The 22,384-nt window shown below is 28.5% G+C and overlaps 2 protein-coding genes across 2 annotated transcripts; both read left to right on the top strand.

The window, feature by feature from the left end:
* Positions 1-2,647: 2,647 nt before the first annotated feature.
* LOC106446435 (classical arabinogalactan protein 2) lies at positions 2,648-3,304 on the top strand. Its single transcript, XM_013888162.3, is given in 2 exon segments — positions 2,648-2,967; positions 2,970-3,304. Coding segments are annotated over 2 exon segments (378 nt in total). The 5' UTR covers positions 2,648-2,741; the 3' UTR covers positions 3,122-3,304.
* A 16,915-nt stretch (positions 3,305-20,219) lies between these two features.
* Positions 20,220-21,253, top strand: LOC106449795 (protein MIZU-KUSSEI 1). Its single transcript, XM_013891491.3, has one exon. It carries the CDS (start codon positions 20,305-20,307, stop codon positions 21,040-21,042), a length of 738 nt encoding a protein of 245 aa, XP_013746945.2. The 5' UTR covers positions 20,220-20,304; the 3' UTR covers positions 21,043-21,253.
* The last annotated feature ends 1,131 nt before the right edge of the window (positions 21,254-22,384 follow it).

Below are 22,384 nucleotides of genomic sequence, written 5' to 3'. Positions count from 1 at the left end.
AAAAAACATTTTGCGCTTGACAATAAACAAAAATTGTTTAAGGCCACCGTCCACCAAAAGCTACAAAGAGAGGCCTTGGCCTTACCAAGGCCTTGTTCAAACTAGTTCTATGAATTAAATTAATTGTAATAATACTTTGGTTAATTAGAAACTATGATAAGGTTGTCAGGAAATAAAGATTCAAATTATACATTTCTTACGAAGATACAATGCATATAAGGTCAAACAATTTTGTAATTTAAGTGAAACTAGATCTCGTGCGGGTTTTTGTTTTTATTAATTTTTAAATAAATATTTTGTTTTCAATTATAAATTGATATATATTATAATATATATATATATATATGTGTGTCTATTCATTTTTAAAACATAATAAGTTTACTGTATATTTTTTTAATTGAATAGATTGTTTCAAACTTTAACATGTATTTGTATCTTCTTCTATATATATTTTTGGATTATTATTTCATTATTAAAATCATAACTTTATATATAAAGATTAGTATAATATTGTTTTATTGTCATATTCAAAGACATTGTAACATTTCACAAATTTAAAAAGTTTTTACAAAATTAAACTTTCCACTTCATAGATTTATATTATCGAGTAAATAATTAAATATTTAGTTTTTGTTTAATTTTTAAAATAAACTATATAGTTTAAAATTTGTTTTCATTGGTTTATGGTAGTAAAGATTAATCATTGTTAGATAATATGTTTTTTGTTATTTAAAAAAATATTTATAATTTTAAAAGTTAACATCGACAAATATTTAAATATTTAGCATATAAATGTATAATATTACAACATTAAATTATATCTATTTAATATATACTATCTATAAATCTAATGGATCATCTATTGTTTAAATCTAATTATTGATAGCCCAATAAAAATTTCTGGTATGCCCAAAATTTAAATGATAAGATTAGATATTAAATGTAATATGACTTTTTAAGAATAGATTCATTAGGTCCACTTTTTAAAAAATCACACATGAATCAAAGTTGTGACTTCTGTTTTAATATATAAGATACTTTGTTAGGTAGATTCCAATTTCTAATTAAGTACTAGTAATTTCAATTCAACTGTCGTTGCAAAGTAAATTTTTTTATTTAAAAATATATGTTGCTTTATAATTTCAATATAAAATTTATTGATTTTTATATTTTAATATATTTTTCATTTATTAAAATATGGTTAAATATATTGATAATGATGTTTTTATTTAGTAAATATATAAAACTAAATATTTTTCTATATGTGATATAAATCTAAAACGATAATTAAAATGAAACCGATAGAATACTAATACCACTAGAAAACGGGAATGCGCGTTAAGTTTGTAAACTTGTAGGTTGTCACAATAATGGGAACCAAATAATCCGTCACTAAAATATTGGGAAGAATAATAGAAATACTCAAGAAGAATGAATTACCATATATGTATACTAATATATATTACCTCTCCTAAATATTAATTAAATTAACTTCAACATAATGACAGCTTCGTCCAGCCCCTGCCCGCGTATATACAGTCGAGATGTACACAACTTTTCAACATAAACAATTATATAATACTTGCAAGAAAAGGTTAAATCCTTTTTTTTTGGATCAAATCCATGAGACAAGAAATACTAATTATGAATCTGAATCAAAACAATTACCCCGTGTGTTAAAAGTAGCCTCAAATCTTCAAAATTGCGCTTAGTCGAATGATTTTAATAGTATAAATTTATTTATGTCTTCCACATAAGTTCAAATCCAATCATTAACAAATAAAATAAACTTTTCTCTCTTTATTTATATATATTTAATTTAGAAGAATTCTAATGATTTTTGTTATTACAAACTTTGTTTCCACAAAAAAATTGTACTCCTTTTACGATAAAAAAAAATCTTTTGTATTTACACTTTTATTTGGCAATTGTACTCACACTTTATAATTAGTTTTTATTTTCATGTTTAGTTTTGTGAATATTGATGGCTAACATAGTAGATTTTTTTTTGTTTATAATACATATGGAAACCGCTGCTTGTTTTAGTTTCTGTTATACAATTGATTATATATTTTGAATCTAATAAAAATAATCAGAAAATGCCTTCATGAGTAGATATGACTTAGAAGCAAAATAAAAAAAGAAAGAAAAACAAGAATTCCTAAAACGTTATCATGATTGTTTTATATGTTCTTTATTATTACTACTCGTTTTCATTATTTTATATCGTTTAAAAAAATACAAAATCAGATTTTAAAACATGTCTCAAGCCTCCTAGAAAGGCTGGCACGGCACTGTTCAAGTCCATAAACGCGGTTAAGCAAAAACAGCAAATTTAGACACAGTCAAAGAGACCAAACAACCAATTTAAACACATGGCAGAGCTCAGTGCATCAGTTTGGTGCCTCCATGTAGATGATCCTTCAAGGAAACTTCAGAATCCCAAACACGCCAAGTCAAATGAAAAAAAAAATGACAAAAAAACAGAAATAAATAAAGAAGAAAAAAACACATACAATTATTTTCAAACCGCCATTGTCAAGCTAAGCCATGCTGTATTAACGTATGTAGCTTGCATGATTAGTGTCACAAGTCACAACAATAATTAATTGATTAATCCCAACCATCGAGTATATATAGAACCTCTCTTCTCTCATAATTCCACACGCCATCAAACAAAGAAACAAGAGCTTAAAACATTAAACAGAGAGTTGCAAGTTTCAAACAGAATCAATATAAAGATGAGTCCTAAGGCTTTGAAAGTTGTGATCTTTCTTGGTTTCTTGGCCACTTCATGTTTCTCTCAAGCTCCAGCCCCGGCACCAACCACCACCGTTTCTCCACCGACGTCGCTTCCTCCCATGACAGCAGAAACACCTTCTCCGGTTGCTTCACCACCGGTACCAGTTAACGAGCCAACTCCAGCTCCAACTACTTCTCCAACAACAGCTCCGGTTGCTTCTCCTCCTCTGGTCCTTCCGCTGGATTAACCCCGACTTTGGCTCCGGCTCCGGGACCAGATACCGGTGCTGAAGCGCCTGTAAGCGCCGCATGGGCTAATCAAGCTTTCCTCGTGGGAACATTTGTTGCCGGAGCTCTATACGCTGTCGCTTTGGCTTAGAGAGCTTTTGAGTTGAGCGGACCTTTGGTCCTCTGCTTTTCGATTACTGTTTTATTAATTACTTCTTTTCGTTCGCATGTGTAATTTATTATTATTATTTGTATAATTCTTGTTGTGATGAGGATGAACATAGAGACGATATGAATATCCATTTATATAAATTAAAACTATTCTTTCAAATTACTATCGAATTTTGTTTCTACTAAAAAATTATAAGAACAAATATTGATATTGTACACTTTCATAAATTAATACTTATTAAATTTGATAAATATAATAATTTAACAAGATAATAAAATATTTTATTTTCTTATTTATTATAAATGTAAGTCTATTAATATTAAAAATTAATAACTATTGTAAATAAATTTTAAATGATAAGAAATAAAATATGTATTTTATCTAAACTGTTTTAAAATATTTATGTTAATCTGTACAAATATATTTAGAACACATATACATTACAATGTATGTATCCGGTATATTAAAGCACCAAATGATCGAAACAAAAATAAACATATAATATAATGTATACGATTATGAAAATAAATATTTTTCTTATTTTATAGAAATTTCAATTTTAAATATAAATAGAAATGAAAAATTAATTAAATTAATAACTGATAAATTATAAATTTATAAAATATTATAATTTTAATACTATTATGAAAAAAAATTTAAACAAAAATATAAAATATAAAAATCGTTGATAAATGTTATATTCTTTTTTTAGAAAACTGATCCTTGTGTATTCAGTTAACTATTGAAAATGGGCATCCGACTGATGTTTACTTCGGATATAGACCCATTGGTAATAGACTATTTGCCCATTATCTTCAAATGGGTTTGAAAAGAATAGTCATACTCTCTCAGTCTCTCACTAAATTGGGTCTTAAGTTATTTCAAAAACAGTTTGTGGTATATTTATAAGAAATTTGGGTCATAATTTAAAGGAAAACGAGGACACATCTCATACCGACCTATCTTTCAACGTAAACATCACCAAAGTTTATTATAGACTATAATGTTTGTTGATAAAAAAAAACAAATTAGTGTAGTTTAAGAAAATTATGTTAAAATCAAGTGCTATATAGCTGCAATTTGTGCAGTTTGATGTATTTTTCTAATTTAGTCACCTGCTTTTACCTGCTGCAAACTTGTTAGCTATATAGCCATGGCAAAAAGTCTCCTAACTTCAATCAATGATATCATAAATGATGTATCAATTTCTTAATATTGCTTGATTTATGGCTTAAATCTTAATATGTTGTTAAGGGTATGTTTTCATTACATAGTTGGATAGTCGTGGAAGGTAGGAATCATAATTATATTATAGGTCTTTAAAGATTTGTAATAACTTATTGACATATTAATAAAAATAATTATTAGACTAGTACTTGGCTCAGCTTTATAACAAGTTTATGAAACAGAGAGAGGTTGAGCGATAGAGTTAGAGAGAGAAAGTAAAAACTCAGAGGGGTCCGGCAGTCGGCCGGCGCGTGAGCGTCCGTGCCGTCGCTGGAGTCCATTTTCTTTCAGATAAAATAAACAGGTTTTTGCCTTCTCTTCGTCTCCTCCGGATTTCGTCTGTCTGAGTTCTGGTCAGCCACCAACCGGCGCGGTTCTGGTCCTAGAGTCACGACGCGATTGCGGAAAAGCTGGCGCGATTAAGACATTAGTAGTTTGAGTTATATCTCCGGGAGACGGAGGCTCTCACAGATCCATCGCCGCCGGTCTTTTGTCTCCGTGGCGGAGAAGCATCTTCAGTTCCGCCGTCATCGGCTTTAGTCTCCGGGGGGTGAAGGCTTACACAGCCTTGCGTCACCGGCTTTCGACCCCTAGTCTTTTAGGGTTTAGTTTTTCTCGTTTGTTTTTCTTTTTGCGTTTTATTTTTGGTTCGGTTGATTGTGTGCTCGTCGGAGGAGAGTGAAGTGCTCCGGCGGAAAGGGTGATGATGCATGCGATGCTTTCTCTTGGGTGTTTGCGGTGAATGGTGGTGGATGAGCCACGGCGATCGATTTCTCCGATATTAGAGCCCCAAAGATGGTTGAGGTGAAGATTGACGGAGCTATTGAGTTCCGGGTTTGTCGGGCGATCCGATGGCTGGATCTCCGGCGATGACGAGAAACGATGGTGACGCGATGACCTCGCGACACGTGTACCCTCGACGGCGAGGATGGCAACACGTGTCCAAGCAACGAAAAGTCCGATATGTGAGGCGGCCGAAGCCAATTTCGTGATGTGTCTAGGGTTTCTCTCAAGTTGAACCGTAGGTTTTGGCCCAATTAGGTAACGAGTTTTGTCAGGTTAGTTTATGGGCTTTAGCATGTAATTTGTAGTGGGCTTGGTCCACTTCCTTTAATATTAAAAACATCTTGGAGGAAAAAGAAAAAAGACTAGTACTTGGTTCAATTCGGTTTTTCTTTGAAGCTTCAAATTCTTTTTGTTCTTTTTTGCTAAACTGTAAATATCATAAATGAAGAAAAGATTTTACAAAAGTATCATCTTTGGTCTGAACCATCTTGGCAAAAAGAAAGAAAAAACAAGCTGGTTCAACATACTAACTAGAGACTAGGGACTCATCTAATCCACATAGCCATAAGATCTCTGAATTTCTTGTTCTCCCTCCTCGAAGAGATCACATTTCTCAATTCCTTGTCAATTCCTTGTCAATCACATTTCTCAATTCTTTTTGTTCTTTCTGTCGCGATTATACAATACGATGGTGTGAAGTCTTAGTTCAATGATAAAAGTTCCCACAAATATGACTCTTATAATTTATGTAAAAGGGGAATATTATTGTTATTGTAACAAAAGCTTTGATGATTAATGAGTAAAAAGGCGAGGAACAAGAACAGCTAAGTGTGTCCATAGAATTATCGACCAAAAGGTTAAGAAAATGGGATGTCACTATATCTCTTTGGAATTATAGAGAAAAGAAAAAGAAACAACTAATAAAACCAAAATACGAATGTGTATCCAAAGTATCTCTAACGAATTACGATTCTCACTCTCTATAAAAAAAATTGAATTAACTTTTAAAATTAATCTCTTTTAGGTTTTGTCTATGATACATACTAAATGTAGACTGACAAAATTGTTATCATTATTATGATCATCAAGACAACATAAAAATAATTGATGTAGACCTCATGTGTCGGCAAGTGTTTGTGAAAATTGTGTTACAACTTACAAAAGCCCGTTAATGATAAACTTCCCATTTTCAAAGATTTATCAGTTACAATCATGAGTGAAGTTTGGGTGCAAACGATTAGTATGTAGTTAGTTCTATAATTTTGAGTTCTTCTTCAAAGATTGATAGGTGGAAAACTAAGGTGTGCTTTAATATGAGGTGTTTGATTCAATGAAGGTTTTAGCAAAGCGTTCAATCATAGCTGATCATAGTATATATATATTTTTTAATAACTAAATACTTATATTAAAATTAAAGATCCTAAAGTTATGTCGGTTAACTCCACGATAAATTGATAGAAGAAAATAACTAAAACAAGAAGAAAAATAAATGTGGCTAAAGAGAGAAGAAATCCAAAGAGAAGTTTCATTTGTAGTCCTAAAGCATGCGTTCGAAGAAACGCACATACGTCAAAATCGAATTTGAAAACCCAACGAATGAGTTTTGATAGCAGTTGAAACCTGTCTCTAAGGATCTCTGGATCGCTGGAGGGATCGGATCGAAGCTATCACGCACTGGATTCTAAAAGTTTGCCGGAGAAAGTGGAAACCCTCTCCAACCGAAAAATAAAGGTCGTCACGACAGCTACAGCTACAGTAGTGGTGGTTTGCACTGACAGGACTGTGTCGAGGGGAGGTGACGGAGACATGAGTTTGACTCGAGGTAGATGCGGCGGCGGAGTCCTGCATAAATCTGGCTGAGGCTGACATCCTGGATCTGACGAACAAGGATCTCAACGCGTCAGTAAAAGTAAAAACTCGATGAGCAGTATATATTTTAAATGGATAAATACTCAACTAGTCGATAAGTTCTATATATTAAAAAGAAAATTAAATGTCTTTGCGGTTTGGAAAACTGCCAAAAAGACATGAGTGGAATAACCAGGCTAGACACCACCATAAACTAGTTTTCCCTTTTTGTTAGATTTTGGATCCAAATGCACTTTTCGGTTTTTTAATTTTCATATGAAAAGCTCATTGCTTTTCTTTTTGTTAACTTACTATAAATTTATAAACATAAAAAGAGAACCAAGAGGGCCAAAGGAAAAATCTAGGGTCATAGCTCTTGCTTTGTTTTGTTTTTTCTCTCTTCTTTTTGTTTTAGAATCAACAAACTTCATGATTGATGACCCTCGAGTAATTGAGCCAAGAGTTCTTAAATCAATGATAATGTAGAACAAACCTTTCTTCCCACATAGATTATTGATATTGACCTTATCATTTGTTTCATTTTTCTTTGTTCGCTATTGTAATTTGTGTAATTCAACAAAAGATAGGAGTGAATTCGAGACAAGAAAGTCTTCATGACAATCGGAGAGCTTACTTTATCATTTGTTTCATAGACAGTGATGTTTGTATATAGATATGATATCTTTTTTTTTTTTATGATATCTTAAAACCGCATAAAAAACCTTGAAAGTGTCACTTACTAACACTTTAAACCTTGAAGTTTTTTCACTCACACTTTTAACCTTCAAAGTGACATTTTTATCATAAAAAATCTCCAAATAAAAAAAATGACCGGCTAAACAGGTTAACAATTTTGTTTTTCAAAAAATAATTATTTAATTAATAAAATAAACAAAAAAATTAATAAAAATTGAAACATTTAGCAAAAAACTCATAAATTAAAAAAATGAGAAAAATAAATAAAGATTTAAAAAATTAAAAAAAAAACAAAAAAACAAATAAAAATAGAAAAAATAAAAAAATAAAAAAAATCATAAATTTCAAAAAAATGAAAATTCAAAAAAAAAATCATTTTCAAATATCTTTTTTTGATCAACACTCATTTTCAAATATAATGTCAGAAATTATCATTGGAGATATGCCAAAAACGTCATTTCCAACATATTTCCGACATATCTCCAATGATGGTTTTTGGCATATGTCCAATGATATTTTCCGACATTATATTTGAAAATAAAAAAAAAAAACTTTTTTGAATTTTGAATTTTTTTTCTTCTGTATTTTAATTTGATCTTATTTATTTTTGAATTTTTAGTTATTTTTATTTAATTTTCTAAATCTTTATTTATTTTTATCACTTTTTTTAATTTATGAGTTTTTTTGTTAATTTTTTTGATTTTTATTAAAAAAATTTTGTTTATTTATTAAATAAATAATTATTTTTTGAAAAAAAAACTGTTTTTAACCTGTTCAGCCGGTCATTTTTCTTTTTTGGAGGTTTTTAATGATAAAGATGTCACTTTGAATGTTAAAAGTGTTAGTGAAAAAACTTCAAGATTTAAAGTGCTAGTAAGTGACACTTTCAAGGTTTTTTATGCGATTTTCCCTTTTCAAATGCATATATGCAGATATACTTACTATTGTTTCATACTAAACTGATATATGTGAAAAATTCTGAAAACATAATAGAAAAATACAAGAGAGAACTGATCAAAAATACAATTTTTTTAATAGAATTTTCTATGAAGATAAACTTAAACTAATGATTTGTAGGATTAGTCGATAATTGATAATGTTTGTTATTTTATTAATTAATTTATTATACAAGAGATGGTATCGACTCCTTTGAGTTAAGAATACAAGCTTTGAACATTTGAAACAAAAAGATTCGTGAAAGAATGGATAATATTTCTAACAGTTTTCTTCTGAAGTGCTAAATGATTGATATTCCAAGATTAAAAACCTATATAAGAGATTTAACTAATACATAAACGTTTGGAGCCCAATGAAAGTGGTAGAAATCTAATAGTCTAATCATTATGCAAAATATACAATTCTTCCTGTCGTACGGATATATATATATATATATATATGTGTGTGTGTGTGTCTTTTTTTTTTATTATTGTATATGAAAAATTATTTTAACAAAAATTAGCAGATGAAAAAGCAAAAGGCGAAAATATTTTTATTTGATAAATTAAAAGGCAGACATATTGTATTATTATTCGAGAATAATTTCAGCCAATCTGTATTTTTTTGGACTACTCAGTTTGTTCTCTTTTCCCTTTTTTATTTTTGATATATAAGTTGATCAAATGTATGCTAATATTAAACTTATAGTTCAACACCATCCATAGTTGGATACATGTGGATGTGGTGGAGATATACATTCTATGAAATACAATAATTTATTTATACACTCTCATACGTGTGTTAGCGTGTGTGTACAAATTATTATCGTTATTTCTCTGAAAACTATATCAGAGAGATAAAGTTAGACTGATTATGCGTGTGCATCATGTTAACAACATTAGTTTATGTATCTTTTATTGTTTTTAAAACATCATGTATACCGTTATTGGTTATCCCCATAAATTATACGCGCGTGCGTCATGTTAACAACAATAATCATAAACCCTTTTAGAAAAGCCAACAATAATCATATGTTTTTAGTTTTTACATATGATTGTAGGGTGCAGTAGTAAATATTTCGTGATAATTTTAAAACTATACAATTATTTAACTGAAATTGACTAGATTATATATAATGGAAAAGAAAAATATGGAAAAATAATCTACTGCGACTCTAAAAAATCACTAAACTGAAAAGAAAACAGATTGAAAACTGAAGCAAATTGTCCCTTTCTAACCATGGATTTCCTTACTTTATGATCGACTTCTAGTAAAAAAATATATCTTATTTTGTGTTGGTTTTAGATTTACAAGTTTCATATCCACATTTTGTACGCGTATGTTAGATTAAGATCTTCATAAATTGAAATTGTAGGTTTTTTAATCATGGATTGTTATTATTCTGAATTTGTGATTGATTTCTAAAAAGTTTTTGTTTAGGGATTGGAATTATGTTCAATTACGATGGAAGGTCTAAAAAAGTAGCTGGTTTTCCCTGTGTTTTTTGGTTCTATTTTATTGTAGTTACAATTTTGGAAAAAAACAGTTGAATTCTGAAAAAGTCGATAAAGTTCTGGAGATAATTTTTAAAAACATATAAACCAAATTCGAAGAGTTCTTTTAAGATAAATTAATCTTAAGGATGATTCATATACATATATATATATATATATATAGTTTTTGTAATTTATATTTATAAATCATATAAATAGTACATAACTCGTTAAAAAAAATATATACAATTTTTTGTAAGAATCTATAACTTATGTATAGGAGTTTCAAATGTTTTAAAATAATTTCTAAGCATTTATAAATCTATTTACAAACAACTAGGTGACCGGTCCGCACCCTGTGCGGGCATAAGAACATGATCGGTCCGCACCCTGTGTTCTCTCTCGGTCCGTACCTCACGAGAGGGAACACAGTAACGTCAGTATGAAGAGGCAAATATTATGTGTATGTATAATTGCAACGTCACAAAATATTTTGTGTGTTTACGAAGATACTTTCATTCAAAAAATGGAATAAATAGTGTATAGTTTTAGAAGTAACATATTTTATATTATCATTAATTAGAATTGTATTGTATATGTTTCGTAATTCTTTATTTTAGGTGAATAATATTATTTTTCCATAAATAATAAACAAACATTTATGTAGACATATTAAAAGAAAATATAATAAAAATCAAAATATTATCCATAAATAATATAAATTATGAAGTACATTTCTCGATAAAGAAAGCAAATTCAATTAGAAACTTGCAAAAAATTAAATAAATTTTGTAAGCAATTTGACGGGTTAACATTATTTGATAGATTTATAAATTTCTAAATAACATGAAATAATATTAAATTGGCATACCGTCATCGGTCTCCTAACTCATCACAACCCATCTAGCAAATACAAAAAATAAATAATTGCAACAGTTTATTCATTTTAAAATTTGTATTTGAAAAAAAAAAGTAGATTAAAATTACGTATTGTGACTACGAAATATTCTGAAAAACTTGTTTGTAGACAACATTCAATATTTTTGTCTGCGACTTCCTTTCTTTACCAGTTATTAGGATTTTTAATCTCGATCTCGACTTAACTCTTGAAAGTGAAACTTTGCCTTGCATTTTGTAAGCATTTTATAAATTATTTTAAAATTATGATAAATTTATTCTTTAAACAACGATAAATAATTTAAAAATAATATTAATAAACATTTTTGGATTTTGTAATATTTAAAATAGTTATTATAAAATTATATTCGAACACAATTCATCAAGTAGAGTATAAAACTATTATAATTATCTTATATAAAATTTCTTTCATTGTATTTTATAGTTTATAAATATTAAAAGTAATAAATAAAACATTATTAATCTTTCTATAATACTTCCAAGGTAAAGTGGGTAGCAGAGTCGATGAAAGTGGGTGGCAGAGTCGATTCATCAAGTAGCATATAATACTTTCAAGGCAAAGTAGGTGGCAGAGTCGATGAAAGATGAGGAGCCTTTGCGTCTAAACACATTTTTCTTACCACACAAGCAGCATCGTCGTAATACCTTAATAGTATGAGAGGAGAGATTTGTGAATAATACTTTAAAGAATGAAAAGAGAATGTTTGTATTTTAAGACCTTGGGTGTCTCATATATATATACAGTCGATTTATTTCTCATATTAATGACGCACAATATTTTGCACAATAAATAATGAAATCGTTTAAAAAAAGATATTAAATGTGTATTGTCAAAAAATGATTTGCATATGATATAATTTTAACTTGCGCAAGTAATCCATATTAGAAAGGTAAGTTATTAAAAACAAACAACCTAATTAGAAACATTAAAATATTTTGTAAGCAATGTAATAAATATGATATCAACTTGCGCAAATTTACCGTTTGAATAATAAGGAAATTTTTTAATATTTGTCTTAATTCTAAATCTTGCGCAAGGGTAAACTAAATCGATAATATTTAATGATTTTAACTTGCGCAAGTAATCCATATTGTGAATAAGTGATTTGCATATTTAATGATTTCAACTTGCGCAAGTAATCCATATTAGAAAGGTAAGTTATTAAATCAAATTTTGTCAATACGTTATTTGCATATTTAATGATTTCAACTTACGTAAGTAATCCATATTACAAAGGTAAGTTATTAAAAACAAACAACCTAATTAGTAGGGGTGAGCACTTTACCCGATATCCGAAGTGGCACCGGAACCCGATCCGAAAATGCATGTCAAGTTTTTTATTTAAAAAATTAACAAAAAATTACATCCAAATTTTTTTAAAAAATAACTAAATTAATGCCTTTTTAGTTTTAAATTTTTATGTCTAAATCTATTAACCATTCAATCTATTAAAAATAAAAAATTAGTTAACTGAAAGTTATATTTTTAAATATAAGAAACTTGAAAAATGAAAATTTTAATTTTTTTTTTCAAAATCTAAATATCCGAACCCGATCTGAAATAATTGAATCCGAACTAAAAATACTCGAACCCGAGCCAAAGTACAGAAATACCCGAACGGGTTCTACACCTCTATACCGAAATACTCGAAAATCCAAAATACCCGACCCGAACCCGAACGGGTACCCGAACGCCCACCACTACTAATTAGAAACATTATAATATTTTCTAAGCAAATGTAATTAATATGATATCAACATGCGCACGTTTACTGTTTGAATAATAAGGAAAGTTTTTAATATTTGTCTTAGTTCTAAATCTTGCCCAATGCTAAACTAAATCGATAATTATTATCCCCTAGCTATATATGAGCTTAACGAAATCAACAATAGTTTTGGGTTTGTCTACATAAGCGATTGATTAAAATAAATGAAAAATAAAATTCAAAAAAATCGACCAATAGAATTATAACAATTTTTCTAAGAAGCTCTATATTAATGACATGTCAGCAGAAATCACTAAAGTGACTTCTCTTTTAATGTATAGGAGGATTTCTAAGCATTTATAAATCTATTTACAAACAACTAGGTGACCGGCCCGCACCCTGTGCGGGCATAAGAACATGATCGGTCCGCACCCTGTGTTCTCTCTCGGTCCGTACCTCACGAGAGGGAACACAGTAACGTCAGTATGAAGAGGCAAATATTATGTGTATGTATAATTGCAACGTCACAAAATATTTTGTGTGTTTACGAAGATACTTTCATTCAAAAAATGGAATAAATAGTGTATAGTTTTAGAAGTAACAGATTTTATATTATCATTAATTAGAATTGTATTGTATATGTTTCGTAATTCTTTATTTTAGGTGAATAATATTATTTTTCCATAAATAATAAACAAACATTTATGTAGACATATTAAAAGAAAATATAATAAAAATCAAAATATTATCCATAAATAATATAAATTATGAAGTACATTTCTCGATAAAGAAAGCAAATTCAATTAGAAACTTGCAAAAAATTAAATAAATTTTGTAAGCAATTTGACGGGTTAACATTTTTTGATAGATTTATAAATTTCTAAATAACATGAAATAATATTAAATTGGCATACCGTCATCGGTCTCCTAACTCATCACAACCCATCTAGCAAATACAAAAAATAAATAATTGCAACAGTTTATTCATTTTAAAATTTGTATTTGAAAAAAAAAGTAGATTAAAATTACGTACTGTGACTACGAAATATTCTGAAAAACTTGTTTGTAGACAACATTCAATATTTTTGTCTCCGACTTCCTTTCTTTACCAGTTATTAGGATTTTTAATCTAGATCTCGACCTAACTCTTGAAAGCGAAACTTTGCCTTGCATTTGTAAGCATTTTATAAATTATTTTAAAATTATGATAAATTTATTCTTTAAACAATGATAAATAATTTAAAAATAATATTAATAAACATTTTTGGATTTTGTAATATTTAAAATAGTTATTATATAATTATATTCGAACACAATTCATCAAGTAGAGTATAAAACTATTATAATTATCTTATATAAAATTTCTTTCATTGTATTTTATAATTTATAAATATTAAAAGTAATAAATAAAACATTATTAATCTTTCTATAATACTTCCAAGGTAAAGTGGGTAGCAGAGTCGATGAAAGTGGGTGGCAGAGTCGATTCATCAAGTAGCATATAATACTTCCAAGGCAAAGTGGGTGGCAGAGTCGATGAAAGATGAGGAGCCTTTGCGTCTAAACACATTTTTCTTACCACACAAGCAGCATCGTCGTAATACCTTAATAGTATGAGAGGAGAGATTTGTGAATAATACTTTAAAGAATGAAAAGAGAATGTTTGTATTTTAAGACCTAGGGTGTCTCATATATATATACAGTCGATTTATTTCTCATATTAATGACGCACAATATTTTGCACAATAAATAATGAAATCGTTTAAAAAAAAATATTAAATGTGTATTGTCAAAAAATGATTTGCATATGATATAATTTTAACTTGCGCAAGTAATCCATATTAGAAAGGTAAGTTATTAAAAACAAACAACCTAATTAGAAACATTAAAATATTTTGTAAGCAATGTAATAAATATGATATCAACATGCGCAAGTTTACCGTTTGAATAATAAGGAAATTTTTTAATATTTGTCTTAATTCTAAATCTTGCGCAAGGGTAAACTAAATCGATAATATTTAATGATTTCAACTTGCGCAAGTAATCCATATTGTGAATAAGTGATTTGCATATTTAATGATTTCAACTTGCGCAAGTAATCCATATTAGAAAGGTAAGTTATTAAAACAAATTTTGTCAATACGTTATTTGCATATTTAATGATTTCAACTTACGCAAGTAATCCATATTAGAAAGGTAAGTTATTAAAAACAAACAACCTAATTAGTAGGGGTGAGCACTTTACCCGATATCCGAAGTGGCACCCGAACCCGATCCGAAAATGCATGTCAAGTTTTTTATTTAAAAAATTAACAAAAAATTACATCCAAATTTTTTAAAAAAATAACTAAATTGATGCCTTTTTAGTTTTAAATTTTTATGTCTAAATCTATTAACCATTCAATCTATTAAAAATAAAAAATTAGTTAACTGAAAGTTATATTTTTAAATATAAGAAACTTGAGAAATGAAAATTTTAATTTTTTTTTTCAAAATCTAAATATCCGAACCCGATCTGAAATAATTGAATCCGAACTAAAAATACTCGAACCCGACCCAAAGTACAGAAATACCCGAACGGGTTCTATACCTCTATACCGAAATACTCGAAAATCCAAAATACCCGACCCGAACCCGAACGGGTACCCGAACGCCCACCACTACTAATTAGAAACATTATAATATTTTCTAAGCAAATGTAATTAATATGATATCAACATGCGCACGTTTACTATTTGAATAATAAGAAAAGTTTTTAATATTTGTCTTAGTTCTAAATCTTGCCCAATGCTAAACTAAATCGATAATTATTATCCCCTAGCTATATATGGGCTTAACGAAATCGACAATAGTTTTGAGCTTGTCTACATAAGCGATTGATTAAAATAAATGAAAAATAAAATTCAAAAAAATCGACCAATAGAATTATAAAAAATTTTCTGAGAAGCTCTATATTAATGACATGTTAGCAGAAATCACTAAAGTGACTTCTCTTTTAATGTATAGGAGGATTGTTCCATTAGCTCACCCACATAACAAGTCATAGAAGCGAATACCAAGCTACGACTCCGACTTGTTTCCTGGATATAAGCTTGAGAAATCCAGATCCGATGTCCGACGTTTCTTGGATATATGCTCATGATATCCACATCTAGTGTTGATGTTTCTTGGATTTATGCTCATGAAAAAATCAGATCCGGTGAACTTCTATTAGCTTCGTCTACGAGAAAAAAATGAAACTGAATTGTGGCGTTCATAGAGTTAGGTTGACAATCTACATCTTGGCATGATATCACTAAAGAGTATAAATGTTATTTTTCTATATAAAAGTGTATTTGAACAAATTATTTATATAGTTATAGTTTTGCAAAGTAATAGTGAAAAATTGTATTTTTGAAAAATTCTCAAATATTATTTGTATGTACATCACTAGCTAAATTGTATTACCCGATATACGCATATATATATATATATATATATATATGTTTTTTTGACGTATCTATTATTTTCCAGTAGTTTTAGTCAGTGAGGTTCAAACAACTGTTTGTAACTGCATATCCGTAAGGATATTATCATTTAGTTGTAGAGACCAGTTAACAAGATGAGTGGATGTTTATTTGAAGTTTGATTTTGATTGGTTGTGTCAGCTTCTCTTTATCATTGAGTTTGTGAACGGTTGTGGTTACACCCGATCCGGACACTGAATCGGACGACTTACCGGATTGCTGGGTCACTGGATCGATCACGGGTGAACCACAAGTTAATAAATGAATTAATTTTATTACATAATAATATATCAGCTATAAAAATAAAAATATAGAAACTAAATTTTAATATTTTCTAAAAAAAATTTAAAACATAAAATAATAGTTTGGATATGTATATATTTTATGTTTAAAAACATTTAGAAAATACTTAACATTAGTTTTTATATTTTTATTTTTATTTGACATACAAAATATCAAAAAATAGTTTAGACTATTTAAAATTTTCTCTAACAAGGTAAGAGATATGACATCTTTAAAAAATCAAGACGTAAAATTTATAAATATTTAAATATCTAATGTGAATAATAAATTAAACTTCAAATACAAAACAAACTAAAAGTAAAAGATCATTGTTAAATTGTTAATAACGGAAATAAACTAACACCAAACCACATCAACTAATTTTGGTTTTTTCTACCACTGCTCATTTCATTTTCTTCATGTGGCATAGTGAAATCTTCATCAAAATCTAAAAATCACAGATATAAAACTGAAAGGGAAAACTTAACTTTTTTTTTTCTGTCAGCACCTAACTTCTTAATTGGAAAATTAAAATATAAAACATAATCTGAAAACATAATTAAAAACTAAAAAAAGAAGTAAAAATTATTTATTGGTTGAACCTAGGGCTGTTCAATATGGTAAAACCGAACCGTACCGAACCGAACCGAACCGAAATAGACAATATGGTTTGGTTTTGGTATATACCATATAAACCGAATGGATATAACTTTATAAAAACCGTAGGATTTGGATATGGTTTGGTATATAACCGATTAAACCGAATAAACCGAACAAAACCGATTAAAAGTAGAAACATGTAAATATGTATCTATTTTATAACGATACATGAAAATCTATTTGTTACATAAGTTAAATTTGTGTTAATAACTATTACCATAATTTTATAGTAATAAAAAACCTTAATTTGTAAAACACTTGAACTATAACTAAATAACAATACATCACAATTCAGACATCTTATTTTCTAAGTCTTTTTTTGATCTTTTTGCTTTATTTTAGTCTTCACTAAATTAATATGAAGATTATAAATTTGATGAATAATAATTAATGAAAAATTTTCAATTGAAAAAACATGACTTTAATGAACACTAAATATGGAAGAGTGGAAAAACTTTTCCTTCATGTTTTTGTTTTGTTTCATATTTTTATTTTTAAAATTTAAAGTTTTGATTTTAGTTATAGATTTGATTATTTTATTTGATGGTAGAAGCATTTTTATTTTTTTGTTCATTTATTTGAACATGTAATATATTTTTAATAAATGACGGTGTTGACAATATGACTCTAAAATTTATATAATATGATCTCAAACAAAATAATTATGTTTTTTGGTATAAAACCGAATAAACCAAAAACCGACGGTATATAAACCGAACCGAACCGAAGTAAATATGGATTTAGAATGGTAGTTATATTTTACTAACCGAAATACCGAAAACCGAAAAAAACCGAACCGAAACCGAACCGATATCCGGATTGAACACCCCTTTTGAACCTGTGGTTCAACCGGCATCGGGTTCTGGGTTTTACTGAGTTTTTGCGGATTTTTGCGGGTTTCTAAATATTGAGTTTTTTACAAAACCCAAACCGGATTTTTTCTGGGTCATCGGATTTACCGGTTCAACCGCGGGTCTGGATCGGGTTTCAAAACACTGGTTTAGAGTGATTTGTATTAAAAAAAAAGCCAAATTAACTGTTATTTAATAAAAAAATTAAGTGCCTTTTTGAAAAATTAGTATTATTGAATTTTTTATTTGTTAAACTGCTTTAAAATTTACTGTCATTGAAAATATTTTAAATTATGAATTTCAGAATTATTAAAATTATTTTAGAAAGTTTTAGTGGAGTTTTTGGTTAAAAATAAATAAAAAAAACTAATCTTTATAGTTTTAGATGTGATTCTATAATAGTTTAACAAAAATAATACTAGTAAAATTTTAATTCACCAAAAGTGATAAAAAAATGTAGTCTTACTAATAATAAATCATTTTAAATTCTACAACCACCAAAATGTTTTGTAACGGTGAAATTGTAGGATTAATTTGGTCAGAGACTGTAAGATTAATAGTTTCTGATATTATCATTTAAGGATTACAAGATAATATTAGATAGCATATTTATTAGTTGTTTAACTTGTTTTGTATGAGTGTTAATTATACATATAGGTTTAACTAATGAGAAATTGATTGAAATACCATAAGTTTGATACCAATTTTCAAAAATACAGTAAATAAAAATATCTTAATATTTGAATTTAGGATTTAGTAATTATTGTTTAGGATTTAGTATTTAGGGGGTGTAGCTGAGGTTATAAACTTTTTTGAAGAAAAAATTGAAAAATAGTATCAAATTTATGGTAAAATTATTTTTTTTCCTAATTAATATGCTCCTTAAAGATGAAACACACCAAAAGTGATAATAATCTGAGCTTATATGCTCTGAAATTTGGAGCGTAGAAGTAGCTTGGTAAATATTAGCATAAAAAAAAGTAGATTCGTAAATATGTACACATAATGGCCTTGTCGAACTCGTTCCAGAACAAATTGATAATCCTATACACAATGTATTTCATTCGGAAGTGAAGTACCAGATTCACGCGCGCAGAGATATGTAGCACTAATATTATTAACAACATCGTTTTGTGTCTTATTTTTTTGTAACCGAAAAAAATTAAATCCGAATCTATTAAAGACACCTACCTAATTTCCGAGTAGAAAATATAATCCACAGATAAATTTTTTTCTGGATATTCAAATAGATCGAAAAGGAGTAACCCATATCCTTTTGTGTCTTTAGATAGTAGTATGGACTATGCGTTCGGACTAAAAAATGTTAAAGAAGTAATACAATTGAGTTCAGATGCGTTCAGACTAAAAATATTGTTACATTCTATATTGGGGAATACTCTAGATCTTTCATGATCATATCTCAAATTAAATAATGTTATCAAACATTTGAATATACTATATGTGTCATGTAATCTTTCCCAAATATTACAAAATTTTAATTTACCACAACCTTTAACAAGACTAAAGTCAAGTCGCTCATGACCTATCAATGTTAAGCTAAACATACTTGATCATGTCTCGTCATTTTTGTTGATGTGAGATTCATAAACTCGTGTGGCCATAAAATTGGAAATGCATTAGTTAATATATAAATTAATCTTTTAAATACAATCTTTTATGTAGATATATTAAATTTGGTGAAGTTTTATCCTGGAACGCAATTGATACTAAGATATGATTACCTCGTTAATACTTTGTATACATGATATTTTGGAGAAAAATTCCTCCCAAAAAGTGAATATATAGGAATGATAATAAATCCTGCAAAAAGATGTCAAACAATTATAAAGGTCAAGGACCTAATTATTTGACATCTTTTATAACTTTATTTGCAATAATCAATATTTATAATGGTACGTACTAGATAGTAGTTCCACCTATTCCGAAAGAATCTTTTGGGTGAATGACAAAAACCCAACACGAATAACACTTTACAAACCGAAGCTCAAAAACTGTCTCTCATAATCCAAACATTAGTATACTTTTCAAGAAAATAAAACCAAAATAGAATTTTAAAATAGTTAAAATAATACTATAACGGAATATGAAAAAGGTATTCGTACATAAATCTCCTCCTCTGTCTCCCCTATTTAAACCCAACTCTTCAACACCAAACCCTCAAGCTGCTTCTCATTCTTCAATCTTTTTTCCATATTTTTGGAATTTTTTTTTTTGCTTTTTCAAAGCATAAAAATGTCAAAGACCAAATCCATAGCTTCAATGGAGTTTCAATCGCCGGTGGTAACCACGGTAGACTGCCAGAACCAAGTCCAATCATGGCGTCTCCTCCGCTCAATCATTAAGCTTCTTATCCCAACTTGCAACTCCACTGTAGTCCAAGAACTAGAACAAGAAAACCCTAACTTGAGAAGCAAGAATCTCTACAACGACATCAAATCACGCACTTCCTCTTTCCGTTCCTCTTCTTCCCTTTCTTCATCCACAGTCACAGGAACTATCTTCGGATACCGTAAGGGGAAAATCAATTTTTGTATCCAAACACCACGAAAATCGACAAACCCCGAGCTACTTCTCGAGCTAGCCGTTCCAACAACGGTCTTAGCTCGAGAAATGAGAGGAGGAGCGTTACGTATAGTCTTGGAAAGGAACAACCAAGAAGAAGAGGGTGACTCTGTTTCGTCCAGGCCGTTTTGGAACATGTATTGTAATGGAAAGAGAGTTGGGTACGCAAGAAAACGCCGTCCGTCAAAGGATGACATGGCGGCGTTAACCGCTTTGAGTAAGGTTGTTGTCGGAGCTGGACTTGTGACTGGGAAAGAACTTGGGCGGTTCGATGATGAGTTGATGTATTTGAGAGCTAGTTTCAGAAGAGTTTGTGGTTCGAAGGAATCGGAATCTTTCCATCTGATTGATCCAGCTGGGAATATTGGACAAGAACTCAGTATCTTTTTCGTCCCATCATCGGTTTGATTCAGTTATACCGGTGATGATGATCGATCGTACAGTACATAACGGTTCTGTTTTTTTTTTTAAGTTTCTTTCCTTTTTTTTGTTCTTTGGTCTAGAGAAAAGAACTTGTTTTTTTGAGTCGTGCTTAAAGCTTATTTGCTTTAGTTCTGGCTTTGTATGTAATCTACATACCACAGTTCGAATTCTCATTATTTACCTTGTTGCAAGATACTTTCTTTTGCACCCCTGTTGCACCCCTTTTTTATTTTTTAGTCAAAAAAAAAAAAAGATACTTTCTATTGTTACATTTATGTATTGGTCTTTACCTTAAAAATAATCAAAGACGAATGAAAATACGTCGGCAAAATAGATTGGTACAACAAATGCTCTGTATGTAATTTAAATTATAATATTTCAAAATAAACTAGAAAAATAATTTATTTTATTATGGCAGATATTCTTTTGTACAAAACCAAATTTGTAATTAAAACATGTCATTTATTAAAATTCTTAGGAACAATAAATGCTCAAATCGACCAAAGAAGAACTTCTCAACCAAAATTCGTTGAAATTTTGTAAAATCGTATTGAATTGTAGTTGACTTTTGAAATTTTGTAAAATCGACCATGGTTTCTTCTTGAATTTTTAAAACTAAAACCTTATCAACATTTGACACGTATTAGAATTAATTAAAAACTTTTAAATATTAAAAATTTATATAGTAAAATAGATTAGAAATCATTTGATACATATGGAAAATATCTCTATATATTAATTGAGAAGTCATTTAAGGGATTTCTGCTGACGTGTCGCTTATAGGAAAGTTTTCTAATTAATTGTTATAAATTGATTGGTTCATGGTTTTTAATTTTTTATTTATTTAATTAAAGCTTTTAAAAGGAAACTAGCCATATAATTACATAATCTAATATACGTTTCAAAACATACAATTAAACATCTTAAATATAGATGAATTAATATAATTTATTTATAGAAAAAAATAAATATTATAGATTACATTATAAATATTGATAATATACATTTAAATACATATGATACTACAAATTTTTTTATAAAAACGGTTATTAATATATTTATATTAGTATTGAATACAATAAATCATAGATTCAAGAAAACTAATTAATGTAAACCTAATAATATTAATTAAACTCACTCATTCCCTCTATATATATATTTTAAAATGTTTCAAATGAATGCAAAACAATCAAATAGATAGTTTTAAAAAATTCTCATCATTTTCCAATGATAATATGATATCATATATAAGTTATCACTTTTATAAATGTTTATAATATATTTATATTTTAAAACATAAAAATTATATGGTAAGTCATTTAAAAAT

The sequence above is a fragment of the Brassica napus genome, chromosome A4 (genome assembly GCF_020379485.1).
Source record: "Brassica napus cultivar Da-Ae chromosome A4, Da-Ae, whole genome shotgun sequence".
Lineage (NCBI taxonomy): Eukaryota > Viridiplantae > Streptophyta > Magnoliopsida > Brassicales > Brassicaceae > Brassica > Brassica napus.
Note: the sequence above shows the minus strand (reverse complement) of the source record. Positions and strands in the feature narration are given on the sequence as shown.

Excerpts from the sequence above, each read along its gene's own strand:
- LOC106449795 (XM_013891491.3), top strand. The coding sequence starts at position 20,305 with ATGTCAAAGACCAAATCCATAGCTTCAATGGAGTTTCAATCGCCGGTG.